Source organism: Penicillium cinerascens (assembly GCF_028974065.1).
Source record: "Penicillium cinerascens strain IBT 15544 chromosome Unknown contig_24_segment0_segment0, whole genome shotgun sequence".
Classification (NCBI taxonomy): Eukaryota; Fungi; Ascomycota; class Eurotiomycetes; order Eurotiales; family Aspergillaceae; genus Penicillium; species Penicillium cinerascens.
The window spans coordinates 3,336,038-3,356,803 of record NW_026695290.1 but is presented as its reverse complement, the minus strand read 5'-3'; the positions used below and the strand labels follow the sequence as shown (position 1 = coordinate 3,356,803).

General features: G+C 40.0%; 4 protein-coding genes across 4 annotated transcripts; 2 read left to right on the top strand and 2 right to left on the bottom strand.

Moving 5' to 3' along the window:
• Positions 1–53: 53 nt before the first annotated feature.
• N7498_004366 (putative MFS transporter) lies at positions 54–1,705 on the bottom strand (the record flags this gene model as incomplete). Its single annotated transcript, XM_058451428.1, has 4 exons — positions 1,494–1,705; positions 1,339–1,447; positions 733–1,277; positions 54–680 (listed from the first exon to the last, which is right to left on the bottom strand). Exons 1-4 carry the CDS (start codon positions 1,680–1,682, stop codon positions 54–56), a joined length of 1,470 nt encoding a protein of 489 aa, XP_058310890.1. The 5' UTR covers positions 1,683–1,705.
• A 522-nt stretch (positions 1,706–2,227) lies between these two features.
• On the top strand, positions 2,228–3,561 carry N7498_004365 (uncharacterized protein; the record flags this gene model as incomplete). The annotated part of the gene is made up of 5 exons (XM_058451427.1): positions 2,228–2,372; positions 2,548–2,615; positions 2,667–2,858; positions 2,917–3,216; positions 3,262–3,561. The coding sequence occupies 5 exons, from the start codon at positions 2,228–2,230 to the stop codon at positions 3,559–3,561; spliced, it is 1,005 nt and encodes a 334-aa protein (XP_058310889.1).
• An 816-nt stretch (positions 3,562–4,377) lies between these two features.
• On the top strand, positions 4,378–5,791 carry N7498_004364 (FAD-dependent oxidoreductase; the record flags this gene model as incomplete). Its single annotated transcript, XM_058451426.1, has 5 exons — positions 4,378–4,755; positions 4,805–5,090; positions 5,139–5,435; positions 5,488–5,563; positions 5,611–5,791. The coding sequence occupies 5 exons, from the start codon at positions 4,378–4,380 to the stop codon at positions 5,789–5,791; spliced, it is 1,218 nt and encodes a 405-aa protein (XP_058310888.1).
• A 527-nt stretch (positions 5,792–6,318) lies between these two features.
• On the bottom strand, positions 6,319–7,303 carry N7498_004363 (glycoside hydrolase family 18 protein; the record flags this gene model as incomplete). The annotated part of the gene is made up of 4 exons (XM_058451425.1): positions 6,319–6,418; positions 6,475–6,937; positions 7,006–7,033; positions 7,091–7,303. The coding sequence occupies 4 exons, from the start codon at positions 7,301–7,303 to the stop codon at positions 6,319–6,321; spliced, it is 804 nt and encodes a 267-aa protein (XP_058310887.1).
• Between the last annotated feature and the right edge of the window lie 13,463 nt (positions 7,304–20,766).

Genomic DNA, 20,766 nt, shown 5'->3' with positions numbered 1-20,766 from the left:
TAGCCTAATGAACCTCCAAATTACCCGCAGGCAGGCCGTCACCGTGAACAGATTCAGTAGGCATATCGGAAGTGGGGATTCTCCTTATCAGTAAGTCCGGCCCACTTCGTTTCGTCAATCATAGTCTCGTTCACACGGCCCTGGGTCTGATCCCGGCGTCGGTTCTGCCGGGCATAGTAGAAGAACAACACCACGGATACGACGGCCGCTCCAGCCTGTGTGGCAAGAACGGCAATCTTGGCAGGTCGGTACTCTGGTGCATCTTTGGCTTGGAAGGTCTGCGGGCCGATGATGTTACCGATGGAGAAAGACCCGGCAACGAGAGCGCTAGCAAAGGCACGCTTGGTGTGACCTGCACAGTTGGCCATGGTCCACTGGTAGATAATGGGTAGGGTTGCCACGATGGCGTTGACGAGATAAATCCCGATGAGCACGCCGGCCGTGTCGTTTTTCGGAAGGAAGGATAGTAGGCCTCCGCCGATGATGCCGGGGATGGTACACAAAACATTCCAAGCCCAGCGGTGTGAGGTCCTTCGGATACCGTATCCAACTAGCAGAGTAAAGAAAATGCTGACGATACCCGAGGGAGTATTAAGCAGGGCCGAAATGGGACCGGAGAAGCCAAAACCGGCAATCAGAGTCGAGGAATAAGTAGTCACAACACCACTCGATACAGAAAGCTAAGAAATGAGTCAGTCTGAGTCCATCGACTTATGAATGGTGCGGACCTACTAGAATAGTTGTCAGGGTCAGCAACCACAGCTGAATGTCAAACACAGACTCCCGGATCTGTTTCAAGTTCACGGTCGTACTCCAAACACCCGTCTGGTTCTCGCCGACGTGTTGCAGGAGGGCCACCTTTTCACTCTCCGATAGCCACTTGGCTTTAATGGGCGTGTCCGGAATGAAGAAGAAGGTCAGGGTGCCCACCACGGCGGTGATCAGACCGAGCATCAAAAACATGATGCGCCAACCTTCCAGGGATGCATGGTGGACATGTTGAAAAGCAAAGGAGATGATTCCACCGAGGATCTGGGCGACACCCAGGCCCACGTACCAAAAGGTAAAGCGTGGTGCCTGTTCACTCCGGGTATAGTACTGGCTACTGATGAGCATCAACGATGGGCCAACGGTTGCCTCGAAGATGCCGAGAAACACTCGCGCGGCCAGCAAACTGCGGTAGTCGTGAGCACCGGCTGATGCAGCGGCAGCGATTCCCCAGAAAAAGACGTTGCCTCCGAGCCATTTGGCCGCAGGGACTTTCTGTAGACAATAGACTGTAGACACGATGAGCCGAGATTCGACATGAAGAAAGGAGCAGGGATTAGCTATAATTACCATTGGGAACTTCAGCGATCAAGTAAGCGATGAAAAACCAGGTGGCCGTGTTGGAAAACTCATTGCCGGTGAGTTTCAGGTCCTTTTTGATTCCCATTACGGCCGCATACTGTGCGTGTTAATCAGGATGTTCGATCGGCGCAGGGGTCACTTACGTTAAGCATGACTTTGTCCAGGAACTGCAGAACGTAGCAGCAGAACATGTACGGCATCAAGCGCCGATCGATCTTGCGGCGCAGTGCTTTGAGATCGACATTCCCGACCTCATCCCCGTGGCCCTCGAGATATACAACCGCATCGTCCTGCGCAACCACCTGTCGCACTGCCGGCTGCTTGTCGCCCATTTCGTTCGCGTGTTGGAGAACGGGATGGAATGAAGAGGAACTCTCGAGTCTCGGAGAGAAAAAGAAATTATCAGAAAAAAAGAAAAAAAAGTAGAACAGGTCGCGAACAGGGGCGGAATCAGGGAGTGGAGTACAAATGGCATTTAACACGGTTTCTACGTCGACTCGACTAATCAGACTTGTACGGGATCGGAAGATTTCGCGAAAAGTTACATCGACGGTCAAAGGCCCCCCATCGATGTTTCGATCGGAAGACTAAAAAACCTAAACAAGGGGGACCTTGGCCGTGCAGGCGCCACTCGGAGCAGAGCACCGGAATGTTCTGAAGGATGTCTTGAATTATCCTTTCTGACCCGTTCGGCCAAGCAAGGGGTGGGTCGCGGGGGACTCAAGGTACTCGATTGGGAAAAAGGGAATGGCAGATACAAATCACGCAGGTATTTCTTCATCGATGCCTTGATTCCACGTGGATTCATATCATCTCGGTATCGTCTCTGGCTCTCGGGGTTGTCATCTTCATGCCCTGATCTCTCCCCGGCGCGACCATGGGCTGGGTACACAATGCCACTCCCTCGGTCGAGGCTGCGTCCGAGTACCGGCTTATTTTGGGAATATGTCTCAGCCTGACGATGCTGATGGTGATTACCGTGTGTTTGCGGTTGTTCGTGCGCGCGCAAGCGAGTCGATTGGGTGCGGCGGACTATGTGATGGTCGTCGGCATGGTATCAACATGATCGTTCCAGACATTCTTGACAGGAAGTTGTTGACTCTTGCTAGATATTTAGCATTGTATATAGTGCGCTTTGCATCTCTCGTGAGTAATGATGAATCTTCATCCGCAAAGCAATTCCACTCATCCTCGCAGAAAGCAGATACGGTCTTGGTCTGCCGCTCAAGCTTCGTCCCAAGGCAAACCTATCGACATATACAAAAGTGAGTACCCCGGAGCGAGGGCGTAGGAATAATGGCACTGACATCAAACAGCTTAACTATGCCGGCCGTCCATTCTATCAGCTTGGCATCGCCGGATTCAAAGCCTCTCTCTGCCTCAGCTACCTACGCCTGCTGTCCGGCACGTCCAAGAGCTTCTACCGCATTGTGATTTGGGTGGTGATTACAATCTCGACAGTCGGTCACGTCGTGGGAACTCTCGTTTTGCTTTTGGACTGTTCGCCGGTATGTATTTTCACTCGACATTGATTCCAGAGCTGATCCGGATCCTGGTCCCGTGCAGGTCCAAAGGGCATGGAACACAACCGTCCAGGGCACTTGTCTCCCGGTCGGAGCGACCTTTTACGGCCTCGCCATATTCACCATCATCTGCGACGTGATGATCATTTTCCTGCCGATCCCGCTCCTTTTACAACTGAATATCAAACCCGCGCAAAAGGCGGGTGTGGTGTGTCTCTTCCTCCTGGGTCTGTTCACGACCATCTGCTCGATCCTGCGTTTGACGCAGATTCACCGGGTGGCCTACGGAGATGGAAACTCGACGATGCTGGTTCTGTGGGGAACTATTGAATTCAATGTCGGAGTAAGTTCGATACGATCCCTCACAAACTCTATCTAACCGGCCCAGAACATCGTCACCTGCGTTCCGTATCTGGCTCCTCTGCTCAAGGGCTACGTGCGCGATTTCGGATCGACTAGCGGCCGAAAATACTACGATAGCCGGGGCCGAAACTACGCCATGGAAAACTGGTCCAAGGAACAGCGATCACATCTGCAATCTAGTGCATCCGGGCCCCTCCCGCCGAAAAGGTCCCCGAGCGAGGAGCTGATTCTGGCTTCTCGGGAGCCGTCCCATGGTGGGATTGAGATGACGGTGGAGTATCGGGTGTCTCTGGAGGGGTCGGGTAGACGTGGATCGACTAGGTGATGTCAAATCTTGGAAGGATATCTATCTCGTTGATGCCATCCCTTGGCGTGTGGCATCGAACCCCTAATCCCTACTCTCGCGATTTTTGTCAATGTAATGATCGGTCATAAAAAGTTAAGGCTTTGTTTGCCATGTCTCTCAAATAACCCGACCTTGGGGCGAACTCTTCGTTTTGGCTAGGGCTTCCGAGCTTGAAGCCCAGCGGCCTCCACCGGCCTCCACCGGCCTCCACCGAGGGGCGTCCCGGTCAGCTCGCCCGCTCCGTGGAGCACGGGAGATCCGCTTTTGCACGAAAGGATTAACCAGCGCCATTAGGGTTGGCGCCGTCGAAGCCTCTTGCTGATCTTAGCGGCTTCGGGCCGGGCTGGTTTCACGGCGGAGTCCGTAATGAAACAGGGTCTTCGTCAAAAAATAGATTGCCTGGATCCATCCGTTATGTAAAGCGGGAAGTCAAATGGACAAGGTACTCCCGTCCTCGGCCTTGGGCAGGTCTCACCGATAGTGCGTGATGCAACGCGTAGGGATGCTGTTTTGGGCCACGCAGGCGTCAACATAAGATCGAATCGGGCGAAGAATAGGCGCTGGGATCCGATTCCTCCACGGATCCACTCTCCCATTACGGCGACGTGGTACAAGAGTTGCATCGGACACATCGATTCGATCGCGTCGTGATCCTGTTGTGATCCCTGTCCAATCAAGGGCCGAAGAGTGACAAGTACAGTAAGAAAGAAAGAAAAAAAAAAAAAGCCCTCAGGGTCGCATAGGCACCGAAGACAGGTAAAATGGTACCACGGTCAGCTCTCCGCTCAGCACACAATGGCCGACTCCGATCCCCCGGTTCTGATCGTCGGCGCAGGCATCAGCGGCCTGGTGTTGGCTCAGTATCTCCAGCATCTCGGCGTGCGGTTTGAGATCTTCGATCGTGACTCCGCCCTCGATGCGCGCACTGGTGGATGGGGCCTGACGCTGCACTGGGCACTGCCTGCCCTGCGCGACCTGCTTCCCGCCCACATTGTGGACAAACTGCCCGATACGTTTGTCAACAAGGACGCATCGTCGCGTGGAGATGTCGGCAGTTTTCAGTTCTTCAATTTGAAATCTGGCGATGCACTCTATAGTGTTCCAGCCGAAGAGCGAATTCGAGTGAATCGAGGAAGATTGCGTGAGCTGTTGACCAGTGGGATTGACGTTCATGTCAGTTGAAGTCTTGGAGATGCCAATGTTCATGCTAATATGGTCGCAGTGGGATAAAACACTCTTGAATATCGAATCCTCTGCGGAACACATCACCGCTTTTTTCGACGACGGCACTTCGTACACCGGTCATCTGCTTGTCGCCTGCGATGGAGCTCGGTCGCGCGCCCGCCAAATCGTGTATCCGGATGGCTGTCAGATGAACCCATTGCCGGTGCAGCTGCTCGGGGCATCACCACTATACACATCGGAGGAAATGGGCGGGGCACAGACGATCGATCCCTATATCTTCCAGGGCTCTCATCCTGACACCGATGTGTTCATGTTTTTCAGTTGTGGGTATTTCCATTCAACTCTATTCGTCCGTTGCTAACCGTGTACAGTCCTCGATACCCCAAACAACTTCGATGAAAGCAGCCGAGATCGTTATCATTGCCAGATCATCGTCTCTTGGGCCGACTCCAAAGGAATCACCGTGCCGACTTCCAATCCCGACCGTGTCACTCTGATGAAACAGCTGACCGACAACTGGGCCGAACCATTTCGGTCGCTCGTTCATAATTTACCGGAAAATATCGAAGCACGGTCTATTCGCATTGAAGACTGGCTCTTTCGACCGGACCAAAAGCATCTGTCTAGATGCGTGCTCATGGGGGACTCGGCACATACAATGACGATGTGTGAGGACGCCCAATTCCATCCCAATCAATCGTCGGTCTAACAATAATACAGTCCGTGGTGAAGGAGCTAATAATGCAATCGTCGATGTCCGTGATCTGGTGAAGCGGGTCGATATGCAAAATTCCGAGTATGTGTTTTCGCTCCGATACTGGTCATTCTAACAGGCCTACATAGATCATTTGACTCCGAGACCCTTTCTGCTTCGCTAGCTGCCTATGAAAAGGATATCTTTGCCCGTGTTGAGCCCAGTGTACTGAACTCACGCCAGGCATGTCTAGACGCTCATGATTTCTCAAAGATCGTGGCCGGGAGTCCGTTGGTGGCGGCGAGAGTGCTTCAAACAAATACGGAGTGATACAGCGGATAAACTACAGCTGACAATTGAAGCATACCATTGCCGTATCAAAAGCGAATAGCATTGTCACGGAACATTCCCTTTGAAGTCCTTCGTATCGTAAGGTATTTGAAGTCGAGGTGCTCCTTCATGTAATGGCCCAGGTGAATAGTAGGCTTGGTGATGGATAGATTTATAGTCTCCACTAGGTTAGTGTCTTAGGGGTTAGCTAGCTAGTTATATATATAGCATATAGGATCGTACCTTGGGGGGCATCCAATCTCGCTGCGGACTGGAGCGCCGGTCCATTCACAGTTATTTGGCATTGCATCGGCTGGACAGCAAATATGGCGTATGTGCCGCTTTCACATGTGTCGCCAATCCAATACCCGAGCTGCTGCTGAGGGCCATGTGCAGTGGCAGCGGAAGAAAACCTACCACCGCAGACATACTCAAGGTCATCTTTATGGGAGCTTGAACCATCAGTATCTCTGTCACATAACAGTTTTGCCCAGAATATGCGGAGTATTGATCAGTATTTTGTTCCGTCAAGACTGTGCATCATCGTAAGAAATCCACTGGTTGCCATTGTAAACATCGTACTTGACAGTGGAAACCGGATCGTAGTACGTCTGCACATCGCCAGAGCTATTGGAAAAAAAGGAAACAAAGTCAAAAGAGGATCGTGCTCACCTGAATAATACGGAATGCCAGCGGTCTGTGAGCAAGGTCCCGCATCTCCCACTGTGGAAAATGTGCACTCGGTCGTCCGACAGTCCTTGTTGGACGTAGTGAAGCTCCAACCGTAGAAGTCCATGCCCATGACCCCCTTTTTCGGGTCGATGATGTTGCGCCAAAGCAAATTGAATCCCTCATCAATCTCTGTGAGATTGATATGACCGCGAAGGTAAGGCCCGATGTTCTTGTTGTCCCGATCCCACATGCCGTGAAGATCGTAGCTCATGAAGTTGAAGAGTGATATGTACTCCTCCATCGATTTGAGGTCAAAGTTTTGGATGTACCAGTAGCTGGCTGGCAGTGTGCAGGTAATTTCCCAGCCCGAATTTGTAGCATCAAAGGCCCCTCTCAGTTCAGAGAGCAAAACCACGAAGGTATCGGTGTCATCTAGGGAGCCTCCACGATCTTCCGTAGAGTGATACTCCCAGTCTTTACCACAGTTCTTAATTATTAGAGCACCAGTATATAGGAGGGCGGAACAGAGGCACTTAACCTACCAAGTTCGATGTCATCTAGATCATACTTCTGCACATACGAGATCAGAGAATTAATGAACGTTTGACGATTTTAGTAGGATCCTACCATGGTCGAGAAACAGTACGTCAAAGGTGGATCATTGAAATTCCAGCCTCCAATGGCAACGTTGACCCTTAAGCCGGGATACGATGTCTTGAGGCGGCTGACACGGGTAACGATGTCGCCATATTCATCAACCATTTTCCAATCATCCCTAAACTGGACAAATCCCAGATTGATATGTGTCAAGGCACCAGCAGGGATATTTTCTGGCTGCATGGTATCGCATGACCGAGAAAATTGGAACAGCTCGTAGGATGCAAATTCGGGGGAGCTGGTGTTAAACGAGCTTGGGCATGAAATACTGTTGTACAAGTTGATACGATCACCAAATTAATGTGGAGAATGTGCCGGGCGGGGGGATTCGCGGAGTTTCAGGTGTGTGGTAGACAACGCAGGTAAAGTCAGGCGGGATCTTGGAAAAGAGCTGTCTCATCTACATGGACGATGAACTATCACCTGATCTCACATATCCATAGCTCTGGAAATGCCCAAGTGACGTGGTATGGAATACTTACTCAAAACCCTCACAGCTATTCTGGCATCCATCACCACAATGAGCCTTACCAAAGCCAGAGCTTCAGAAGTTTGCTAGCCTGCTCGATGACGTTGAGACAATAATTCCTTCCAGGAGCTTACCTTTCATCTTTACTGCAAAATCCTTCAGCACAAGAAACGAGCTTGGAACAAGTAGCACCTTGCTGGGACTGAATCACCCAAATGATAACAAAAACGAAAAATAAAAGAGTGTAGTATAGTTTAGGTGCCTCATTATGCCATCATTTTATTCGGCCAAGCCCTCGATACTCCAGAGACTTGAACTCCCAAGACTTATAAAATATCAAGAGCATAAATGTGAGAGAATATCTGCCTAAGGATCCCTATATAGTAGGGTAGTCTTTAGGGTAGATATTTAGAGAGAGAAATACTACCTCCCGTAGAGGTCGGCTACTACTACAGCGTAGTAGCTTACCCTAGGAAGATAGATAAAGATAAAGATAAAGGGTAGAGATAAAGGGTCTCTCTAGCCTACCCTAATAGAGAGAAAGGGTAGTGAGAGGAGAATTAAGATAAAAGCTCTTAATTTATTTAGTCTAGTTTTTAGGCTATATTTATAGACAGAAATATTTAGTTTATCTAAAATAAGTATACTAATTGCCTAAGGTAATTATGCTATTTACCTAAGGTAATTATGCTAATTGCCTAAGGTAATTATGCTATTTACCTAAGGTAAATATACTATTTATCTAAGGCTATAGATAAGGTAGGCTTAATAACCTTAGTTATGTAGGCTGACGTAGATAGAAAGCATAGTAAAGGCTAAAGTGAGGATAAAGTAAGAGAAAAGTAAGAGATAATTAGAAGATTAGATAAAGGCGATGAGAAATAGTAGAACAGGAATATTAACTAGAACTTTCTATATTAAATTAGAAGTTCTAGAAATCTACATTTATAAATATAGACACCTAAAATCCTAATAGCTAGCCTAAGATTATATATAATAAATATTATAGTCTAATATTTTAAATATCTATCTTCTACTAGACTCTTAGTGGTATAAACTAATATAATATATCTATATTAATAAAATATCTCTATACTATTAGATATTAATAGCGCGTAAGGAATATTTAATAAAGGGCTAATATTATTAGGTTTCTATAGGATATAGTAAGTTTTATTATATTTAAAGATATACTCTTAGAAATTATTAATAAGTATAATATATATATAATCTATTAATAAATAGTTTACTTAAAAGGCTTAGGAAGAGAAGCTATTTATCTTTCTTATAATTATATATCTTCTTTTTTAGCTTATTAAGTATCTTAAATTCTATAATATAATTTAAATAGCGTAAAGCGCCCCTTTTAGCTTTAAGCTCCCTTTTATAAAGACTATTTATTATAACCTATAAATTATAGTAAAGAAATAGCACTAAAATATTTTATAAAGGCTTCTTAGTTATATAAAGATATTAATTACTCTAAATTATTAGATATCTCCTTTTTTAAAAAAAAAAATTGATAATATTTATAGCTATTACTAGGTACTTTATATTTATATAGTATTAGATTTAAGACTAAGTACTTGTAATAATAGCTAATAATATATTAAATAATAATATCTTTATTAATACCTTATAATAATCGCTATTAGATATAACTATTATTACTTAAGTTTTTATATCTTATATATATTATCTAACTAAGCTTAAATATAGATAGATAAAAACTAAGCCTATAAATATTAAATAAGATAAATAACTTCTTTTTTTCTCTTACTTTACTTTAACCTTCCTATCCTTCTTCTTTTCTCTTATTATATTAATACTCTATCTTTAATAGGGTTATAGTCTTATAATCTATATATTAATATAAGCCTTTAGCGTTATAATATATCTTCTAAGTTCTAGACTAAAGTAACTAAGCTTATACCCTTATAGGATATTAAAATATACTAAAACTTAATATTTTTAATATTTTAATAAGCTAAGCGACTCTAATTAATATTTAATCCATTTTATATTAGATATAATTAGACTGTCTTAGAGATAAAATTAAAGAATAGCTATATAATCTATATAAAGTATTTAGCTAAATATCGTTAGATTAAATACTTTATATAGATTATATAGCTATTCTTTAATTTTATCTCTAAGATATTAAAGATAAAGGACGCTATTACTTATTATATATTTTAAATTTATAATAAGCTTTTAAATATCTTAAGCGATTAATAGACTAGCTTATATAGAAAGAAGTAACTAAAAAGAAGATAATATAAAAGATATTTAAGGCTATATATAAAAAGCTCACTAGCTATTATAAATAGACTAATATAATTTAAAAGAATCTCTATATAGTTATAATAATATTTATATTAATAAGTTCTAATTCTTATTACTAATAACTAGAATAAATATTAGAGCGATTAATATTAAAATTGTAATTGTAATTGTAATATCATTCTCGGAACTGTTAGCTATAAGGCCGATTTACTGGTAGACCTCTTTGAGATAGCTAGGATAGCTATATATATTATATGATGCTAAGATATCTAATTTCTAATATCTTCCCCCCTCGCTTCTAACCACTTCCGCTTCTCTATCTACCCTTCCCGTCAAGGCGTCTATATCGCTTGCCTTAGCTAAGCAACCTACCTACACTTACTATACCACTAACGCTAGTAGATAGAGTATAGTAGTACTAGGGCTATAGTGGGAGACTAACGTTCACTCTAGGAAAACTAGATTATCCTAATACCCCTATTCCTTATTCGGTTCACTAATATATTAATCTAGCTCGATAGAAAGCGACCCCTTAGCTATAGTTATTAATAGGTTAACTAGGCGAGATTAGACCTAGTATATCGAGCCTTCCCCTCTAATACGTTCTATACATTAAAATAATATAGATAATAGGTTCTATAGTAATTATAGCCTATAGGCGTGAGCGGGGTAGATATAGTGCCCTTAGTTATAGGTCTCCCCCGCGAGAGGCCTAGAAGACGTTTAGTAGTGCTTAGAACTAGCTAAGTAAATTAGTCTTCAGGATAAATTTAGCCACTTTAATCACTAAGGCTAGCCTAGTAAGCTAGTCCTTCTATATTAGGCCCTCGCGTTTCTATAGAGGGCTAAGGATATAAAGGCGAAGATTAGTAAGCTATAGATATATTAATAGGATATATTATATATCCTAGTTACTAAGGTTATAATTATACTATACAAGGTTCTATAGGGGGTTTATCTCGAGCTATTCCTTACGCTATTATTAGATAGTATTTAGATAGCTAGGGGGGCCAATTTTACTAGTTTATATTTAGATAAGGGCGGAGCTTACTATACGCTTAAGGTTCTTATATAGCTTAAAGATACCCTTTATAAGGGTCGGGAGAAGTTCCTATATATATATGCTATACTCGCCTAACTCCTACTACTACTCCTAGCGTTTATAGGCGATCCTATATAGCTTTATCTTATATCTAGCTAATAAAATTATAAGTAAGGGTGCTATAAATAGTGCGTTTACGACGTCGTTAGCTATCCTATCTACTCGCTTATTACCTAATGTCAGGATTTTAGGTGTCTACATTTATAACTGCAGATTTCTAGAGCTTCCAATTCAACATAGAAGTTCCCGCTGAAATTCCCGTTCTGCCATTTCTCACCGCCTTCATCTGATCTTGCAGTTATCTCTCATTTATCTCTCACTTTGCTCTCACTTCAGCCTTTACTATGCTTTCTCTTTCCATTTGCCTACCGGACCGAGGTTATTAGGCCTATCCTGTCTATAGCCGCGGGTAACAGCACGTTTACCTACCTCGGGTAACAGCACGTTTACCTACCTCGGGCAATAGCACGTTTACGGCAAGATTACCTCGGGCGAATATTACCTTAGGTAATTAGCTAGATGAACTGAATATTTCTGTCTATAAATATAGCCTAGAAACCAGACTGAATAAAACAAGAGCTTTCATCTCAATTCTCCTCTCACTACCCTTCCTCTCTATTAGGGCAGACCAGAGAGATTCTCTCTTATTATCTTTATCTTTATTCATCTTCCAGGGGTAAGTTACTACGCTGCAGTAATAGCTGACCTCTACGGGAGGTAGTATTTCTCTCTACAAATATTTGTCCTAAGGACTGCCCTGCCGCATAGGGACCCTTAGGCATTTATTTATCTCTCTTATTTTCATATACTACCAATCCCGACAATAAGCCTATTTATATTAATACTTAAAATATAGATAGGCTTTTAACAAGAATAAAGACACTTTTAGTATAGAGATAAAGGTATCTTAAAGCTCTTTTAATATTAATCCTATATATAGAAGAAGGGGATAGGTACACAATCGCTAGATAGACCAACGGACACCTCGCTAATCCTCGATAGTGGGGTAAAGGTTAAACTAATATCCTTATTATAGTATCTTAGTATTAAGCTTAACGAGAACCTAATAGGCTATATATACCTTAATCGATGCCGTAAGAAGGCTATAACCCTTATTACGGCACTAAGATCAATCGTGGGGATGACCTAGGGTATAAATGTCTTAAACCTCTAGCGAATATAGACTACGGTATTACTACTATAAGTAGCGTTCGCCTACTCTATATAGCGAACGGAAGGCGCGTATAGAATAAAAGGTGCTAAGGACACGATACATAGAGCTATCGAATTAATATAGCACTAAGCACTAGACCTAGCACTTACCTAACCCACGGGTCTAAGATTGAGAACCGTAAACCTACCTACGTTGGGTCTAGGTCTAACCTTATAGACCTAGACCTAGACCTAGACTCGTCTAGGTTCCTTTTAGGTCACCCACGATAGGTCCAATATACCTATATAATCTACGCTTTACCTATTTAGGACACGCTTTACTATTTTAGGACGAATTACTAAGCGATTTGACTAGACATTGACACTCCCATGGGTATTCCCATTTGGGACAGTCCCGTCCCGCCCATGGGTGGGATATGGGACCGACCCTTAGTCCCATGGGTGGGACGGCCTTTTCCCTACCCACCCATGGGACTCCCATACTCCCATGAGTACCTATAATACAAGGAGGTATAATTAATGCATATTATGTAGGAATCTTTGGTATTTAGGTGGTAAAATTACAGTCGAAAGGTAATAAAATAAGAAAAAGAAAGTGAGGTTTGAATGAGAGAATAGCACCTATATTATTCTATAGAATTTCAAAGCCCTCAGGCCCCCGAGGACGTCTTTTTACCCGACCAGAGGCCCGAATCTGGCTTTCTGGAATTATAGGCAAAGAGACCAAATCATCATCACTCTCATCAGATAAAACACTCTTTCTTCTCTTACCAGCCCGAACAGAAGATAGCCTAGAAACATCTATCCTATCTAGCTTATCTAGCTCATCCAGCTCATCCACCCTATCCGCCTTAGTATCACTAATTAGCTTAAAACCTTCTATTTGCTGAGAAGGTTCATCTATTTCACCGTCCTCGTGGATAGATAGAGATCGGATAAAAGCTAGCTACTAATCTTCTATCTCGAACCTAGTCGTACACATAAATATTATTAGGTCTTAGAGGAATACAAATTAAAGGTAGACTAAGATAACTAGCTTAGATACTTATAATTATCGTCTAGTTATTTAACGTATTATCCGTAGTAATAGCTATAATCCGGTCTAGAATCTAATACTTTTGAAGGGTATTAGTTAGGACTAACCTAAGATTTGTCCTAGTATATATTCCTTCTAGGGGTTTAAATCCTAGAAGCACCTCTCGGTAATCCTAATTCTGGTCTAGGAAATAACTAGTAATAGCTATAAATACTTACTAAAAGGGTGATGTCTAGCAATCTAGACTAATTAAGAGCTTTAAATAGGGTGGAAGCATCTAAAGGGTGTCTTTCTATCGGTCTTCAACTATATTTCGTAGTCGGCGCTATATTATGCGACTAGTAGGAAAGGTTAGGATTAAAGGGGCTAACTAGGTTAGGCGTAGAAGCTTCTAGAAGTGCTCGCTCTCGATGATTTAGAAGGGTAGGCGTAGGCTAGTGATAGTGGTTAAAAGCTATTGCTACTAGAGCTCTTTAGACTAAGGTTAGGATAGATTAGAGTTGACTGCCTAGTGAGAGAATAATAAGTTAGTTTTCTCTTATTTTGCTCTCACTTTTCTCTCACTTTTTAGTAAATATACCACTTTTTGTATTAAGTGCTTAATACTTATTTACTTACTTTTTATCTAATAGGCACCATTTTTTAGATATCGTCGTATCCTAGATGTCCTATCTTTTACTAGATACTTTATTATTATACCACACCTTTTGTAAGCAACCATTAGTTTTCCTATATTAATATATACAACTTAGTCAAAATGCGTCTATATATTAGATTAATAGCCCTTTCTATCCCAATAGATATATTTTGCTTTGGGTTTTGTCCTATATAGAGTAGTAAGCCACTATTCAATAAATTTAGTCTTAGTTATTTCCGTCTAAAGTGCCCACTGTTTCGTCCGGTCTCTAACACGTTGAATAGAGGGTGGTAGTAGTGGTGGTGGTGTAAGCTTAGTTATTTGGCTTTCAGTTGGTTCGTTTGGTTTAAAAGAGAAAGAATCAGATAGAAGGATAGGATCAATACTATCGCTATATATAGATTGGCTTATAGGGTCCGAGAGGTATGCTATACTAGCGAAAGTGAAGAGAAACTAAGACCAAGGTAAAGAGAAAAAGCTTAGATAGAAGGTAAGGCATATTAAGGGCTTTAAGCACGTAGCCTAATATTATTAGTTCTTTATAAGCCAATCAGTACTAGATAGGTCTACCTAGCCTATCCTATTAGCCTAACTCTCTATATTTATATAGGTAGTCCCATAGGAGTCCCATAGTCCCATAGAATTCAGTAAGAGCCATGCCCCCTAGAAATTTCTTAACTTTTGCTCTTAACTCTAACCTTTTTCTCTCAACCACACACCCTACACTAGCAATTAGGTGTTTGCAAGATAAATATATATAAAAGAAGCTATAGTAATTAAATTAACTAGTAAAATAAGCCATAATAACCTAGTATTATAATATAATAAAATCAAAGGAAATAATAGCAGAGTGGTTGGTTATATACAATAAATATATATCTTAGAGGACAAACTATAATTTTTACCACCGCTTTTTTACCTTTACTTCGATAGGCCTAAAACATTAATGCGACCGATGAAACGGACCCTTTTATATATATAAACAACTTTATTTCTTATAATTACCTAGTAGGTAGGTTAAAAAGTAGTGATATTACTTGTTCCAACCGAAACAGACGTAAATAACAAAGATTAGTCAATGATCTTATGCACAAAATTCAGGCGAATTCAGGCGAATTCAGGCATAATCAGGTGTCTATGGGTACCCATAGGACCCATGGGTATTCCCATGGGTGGGTATTCCCTTAGCATACCCAAATGGGTATTCCCATGGGTGGGACTTGGGACGGACCTTAGTCCCATGGGAGTCCCATGTCAATGTCTAGATTTGACACCTAAAATATGATTTTTTAGCCTAAAACGTGACTTTTCTACTAAAATTTGAGATTCTTAGGCAAAAGTAGTGTGTATTTATAAAGATAGCTATTGATGGGATGAAATAGATATAAGGCGGTTAGAAAGGCGGTGCCAAATAGTAAGTAAAAAGGGGCAGAAAGTTAGTATTATAACTATAAACCCTTAGTAAGATACTTTCGTTATTATATCCTCCCCCACTAAAACGGAAACTTATCCTCGAGTTCACTAATACACCTTAAGAAGGCCACTTCATTCTAGAAAAGGTCAAAATAAAAGAAAACATCATTAGAAGGAGGCATTTCCCTCGAACTTTCTATAATTTCGTACACTTAAGAATAAATATAAGTTATCGGTCTCAGAAACTCCTAATAACTATTAGTTATAGACTAATTTAGCTAGGAACGGAAGCGTATAGGCTACGCGCGTATCTATAATAATATTAGTAAAGAAAAGAAAACAGACGTACTCTAGGACGCTTAAGTAAATATATAACGCGCGTTAGACGCCTTAGGGAACACGTGATTTAGGGCGCGCGTATTAATAAGCACGTGATTTAGGGCGCGTATATAAATAAATATATAGACGCTAAGGATTAGCGGGAGTCCCTATGCCCTATAAGATCGACTAATTAGATATATAGACGCTAAGGATTAGCGGGAGTCCCTATGCCCTATAAGATCGACTAATTAGATATATAGATCACTAAAATAGTATAATAAAAACGCCCTTATATAAAGAAACACTAGGTAACTAGACTAATAGGAGCGGAGAATCTCTTATTATAAAGGATCGAGGGCGAAAGGATTAGCTAATAAGAGGGATCCTACGCGCTTATAGAATTATCTATAAATAGTATAAAAAAGCCTACTCTTTCTTAGCACCCTCTTCCCTTCTCTAACCTTCTACTTCTCCTTTCCCTTATTAGTGGTAGCTTATTTTCACTAGTTTCCTTATCTCTTTACTCCCTTTAGCCCTTATTATAGCTAAAGCCTCTCCCTTAGCCCTAGCCCCTTTAGCTATTAGTGTTAATAATTATAGTAATCTAGTTACTAACGACTTCTATACTACCCTAGAGCTTAAGATTAAATATACTCCTATCCTCTAGGATATAGACTAGCGAAATAGAGTTATTAAGGACTATTAGACCTCTATCGCGAAGCGCGCTACCCTTATATAATAAATTAGTATAGAAGCTCCTATTAATAGAATTTATATAAGCTACGCTTATAGTTAGGGCCTATTTACTTCTTACTATATCCTTGTTTTTAAGGGCAATACTATCTTTTCTAATAGGTATATCTATTATAACTTTAATTTAGGCGAAAAGAACTATTCTTTCTATAAAGGTAAGCGTTTACTAGATTAGATCCTTATACCTCTACTTAGCTAGAATCCTAACTATCCTTCCGTGTAAGGTTTTATTCCTAGAGCTACGTCTATTTCTCTAGCTCCTATCCCTTCTATTCCTACCACTCTAGCTCCTATCGCTACTATTTCTACTCCTCTAGCCCCTATCGCTATTATTACTACTTCCCTAGCTCTACTCGCTAGTCTCGCTACCCCTTCTACTATCTATCCTATAGCGTCTCCTTCTATTTCCTTTATTAAGGTTATTTATATAGCTATATTATCTACTAGATATATCCCTATAACTCCTACTATTCCCTCTATTATAGTCGTTCCCTCTACTATTTACTAGCCTACTACTTCGCTAGCTATTGTTCGCCCTACTACTTCTACTACTAACCCTTTTTAATAGGCTACTAGTGGATCTATAAACCTTATTTTACGTATAACTACCTATTCCTTAGGCAAATAGCCTAATCCTAGCCTTTAGCCTAAGACTCCTATTTGTTAATAGCGCCTTAAGGAGGAGTCTTCTAGTCTTTCTAGCCTAAAGAAGAAGCGTTTAGGCCCTATCTACCCCTACTACTAATACTAGACCCCTTTTACTAATTTAGCCTTCCTTTAGGCCTTCGCTAAGAAGGACTTTATAGAAGTTTATAGAGTTATCTAAGAGCTACTCTACGTACGTTGTTGCGTTAAGTCTAATATCCACTAAATTATACGCGTTCTAGATAAGGAGGGTAAGCGCGATACCCTAAAGCCTATCGTAAGCTCCTCCGCTAATAAGGGAAACCTATATACCTTAACTAATAATAATAAGTGATATATCCCTTTTACTAGTTTTTTAGTGTTAGTAGACGCTAGTTAAGGGTTCTTAGAATTTATAGTAGGTAGAACTAGTATTTAGTTAGGGAATTTTCTTAATATAACTCTTAATATAAATATTCTTTAGTTTTTTTAGTTGTATAAATTAAATCTCTTACTTATTTTCGCCTTTTCCTCTATTCGTAGGCCTCTAATTCGCGAACTATAATAGAACTATTACTATAAATAATCTATCGAATAGGGCCTAATTAGTCGCCTTAGTATCCTAACGCTTTGTTATCTACTATTCTTAAGGGATTAGTTCCTAATTAGAGTTTTTTGCTATAGAAGGCTCTAATTCCTAATTATTCGCCTCTAAGTCCTATTCGTTAGCTAATTTCTACTAGATTTATTAGTCTAGTGGCTCTTATAAGCTATTTTAGTGTTATTTCTTTACCCTCGCCCTTTACTTAGCGATAACGCGCCTTATAACTAGCTCCTTACCTACTAAGCCTTAGCGTACGCCTATATACCTATAATTATTCTATTCCTATTAGGTAAATATAGATAAATTAGAGTAGCTTAGGAGGTTACTATTATTCTCTAGGATTAATTAGACCTCGTTAGGTCTTTCCACTTATATTCTAGCCTAATATAAGGCTATATAAGTGGCTAAAGATATCTAAAGCGTTTAGGGATTATCTATATTCGCTTCTAGTAATCTTAATTTATTTATAAGATTTTAGAGTATATAGCTATTTAGTTCTACTAATATATATATTCTAAGCGGATAAGAGTTAAGGACCTTATAGGGCCTAAACTATTTACTCTCGAACTTCTTTTCGCTTTTATTTCTAATTAATACCTAATTACTAGGCTAGAAGCTCGTTCTCGTAATAAGACTATCTTATATACGCTTCGTCTAAATCGCCTATATAAGTAGTAATTTATTTACTTTCGTTTATATATCGCTTAGGGTCTCTAGCGTATTAGCGTATAATAACGCGATTCCTAAGGGTTTAGATAGATCACTGGGTATTCTTAGGTAAACGCTATATACTAAATAAAATAGGCTATATCTTAACACTATATATTTACAGATTCTCGTAGCGAATAATACTTAGTGTAGATAGAGATCCTAAGCTCTCGTAGGCTTATTTATTAGATACTTAGTAAGTATCTTACTTAATATTCTATTTAAATTTTCTACCTTCCTATTTATTTAAGGGTAGTAAGGAGTTATCGTCTAGTATTAGGCCTATAGTAAGTTTATATAATACTATACGCCTTTAGATAGAAGGTTTAAGCTATTATTAGAGATAATCTCCCTAGGCGCTCTATAGTAGATAAAGATCTATTTATAGAGGAATTAACTAATCGTCTCCTCTATTATATTATTAACTACTTTCGCTACTAGCTAGCCTATTATATAATCTATCGCGATAATAATCTAGCGATTTCCGTTAGGCGTAGCTAGAAGCGATCTAATTAGGTTAATTCCCTATTATTCGAAAAGCTATAAGCTAGCTATTACTATATATTAGGCTACTTTCTATATAAGGCTTTTCTATAAGCCCTATAAAACTTAATAGTTTAGGCACTTCCGTAATATATCTTTAATATCCTAGCGTATAGTAGGCCACTACGTATAAGGCTAGATTACTCTATTTAGACCTAGATAGCCTATATATCTAAACTCCTAGTGTATATATTCTACTAAATCTCTATATAGGAGGGGTTCTAAATAGGGCGCTTTAACTTCGTCCTTATAGATAAAGATTAGCTAGTGATTCTCTATAATAGTTACTTATACTAGTAATAGTAGCTCTCGAAAGCTTACGTTATTAGTATATTTAAGTATAGATCTTATAGTAGATTTATTAGACGGAAGGATATAATCGTTAAGATATTATTTCGTAGCCACTAGCTATTCTTCCTTAGGAATTCTTATAACTATATAGGCTATATTTAATAAGGCTTTCTATATTAAGGGTGATCCTAATATATTTATAGGGCCTTCACTAATAAAATCTAGCTATCTACTAATTACGTTAAGGATAATCGCTTATTTTCCCTCCTAATATTAAGTATCTAGGTTATACTCCTAGAACTCTATAACCTAGCGAGCTAATCGCTTACTATAAGTGTCGGGATTGGTAGTATATGAAAATAAGAGAGATAAATAAATGCCTAAGGGTCCCTATGCGGCAGGGCAGTCCTTAGGACAAATATTTGTAGAGAGAAATACTACCTCCCGTAGAGGTCAGCTATTACTGCAGCGTAGTAACTTACCCCTGGAAGATGAATAAAGATAAAGATAATAAGAGAGAATCTCTCTGGTCTGCCCTAATAGAGAGGAAGGGTAGTGAGAGGAGAATTGAGATGAAAGCTCTTGTTTTATTCAGTCTGGTTTCTAGGCTATATTTATAGACAGAAATATTCAGTTCATCTAGCTAATTACCTAAGGTAATATTCGCCCGAGGTAATCTTGCCGTAAACGTGCTATTGCCCGAGGTAGGTAAACGTGCTGTTACCCGAGGTAGGTAAACGTGCTGTTACCCGCGGCTATAGACAGGATAGGCCTAATAACCTCGGTCCGGTAGGCAAATGGAAAGAGAAAGCATAGTAAAGGCTGAAGTGAGAGCAAAGTGAGAGATAAATGAGAGATAACTGCAAGATCAGATGAAGGCGGTGAGAAATGGCAGAACGGGAATTTCAGCGGGAACTTCTATGTTGAATTGGAAGCTCTAGAAATCTGCAGTTATAAATGTAGACACCTAAAATCCTGACACTTATATTATAATTTAATACTTATAGAAGTAAAAGCTAACTATTATCGCCTAAGAATAAAGTAATTTAATAATAATAATATATTTTTTTTATTTTATCTTACGTTCTCCTCTTTCTAATTAATAATAAGTACTATTAATATTTTATTCTCCTATTTTAGGAGAATTAATAATATTTTTAGCTATTACTACTATCTAGGATATCCTTTTAATCCTAATAATTAGTGTTAGAGCTAAATATTTATTTAATATAGTGTAGGATATCTATTATTATTACTAAGAATATTTAAATACTATAATAATATAGGAATTAAAAAATTTTTTATATATATTAACGTTTAACCTCTAGGAAGACTCCTTTATATTTTTAAAAAAGCTTTTTACTCTTAATAATTAAAGTAGATAGATAAAGAAGAAAGAGAATATATATCTAATTAATTTATAGATCTAATTAATAATAATAGATATTAGGATTTTAGGTATATATATTAATATATATAGATTTCTAGAGCTTCTAATTTAATATAGAAAGTTCTAGTTAATGTTCCTGTTCTGCTATCTCTTATCGCCTTTATCTGATTTTCTAATTATCTCTTACTTTTCTCTTACTTTATCCTCACTTTAGCCTTTACTATGCTTTCTATCTACGTTAGCCTACATAACTAAAGGTTATTAGGCCTACCCCTTACTTTATGACGTCTATTTAC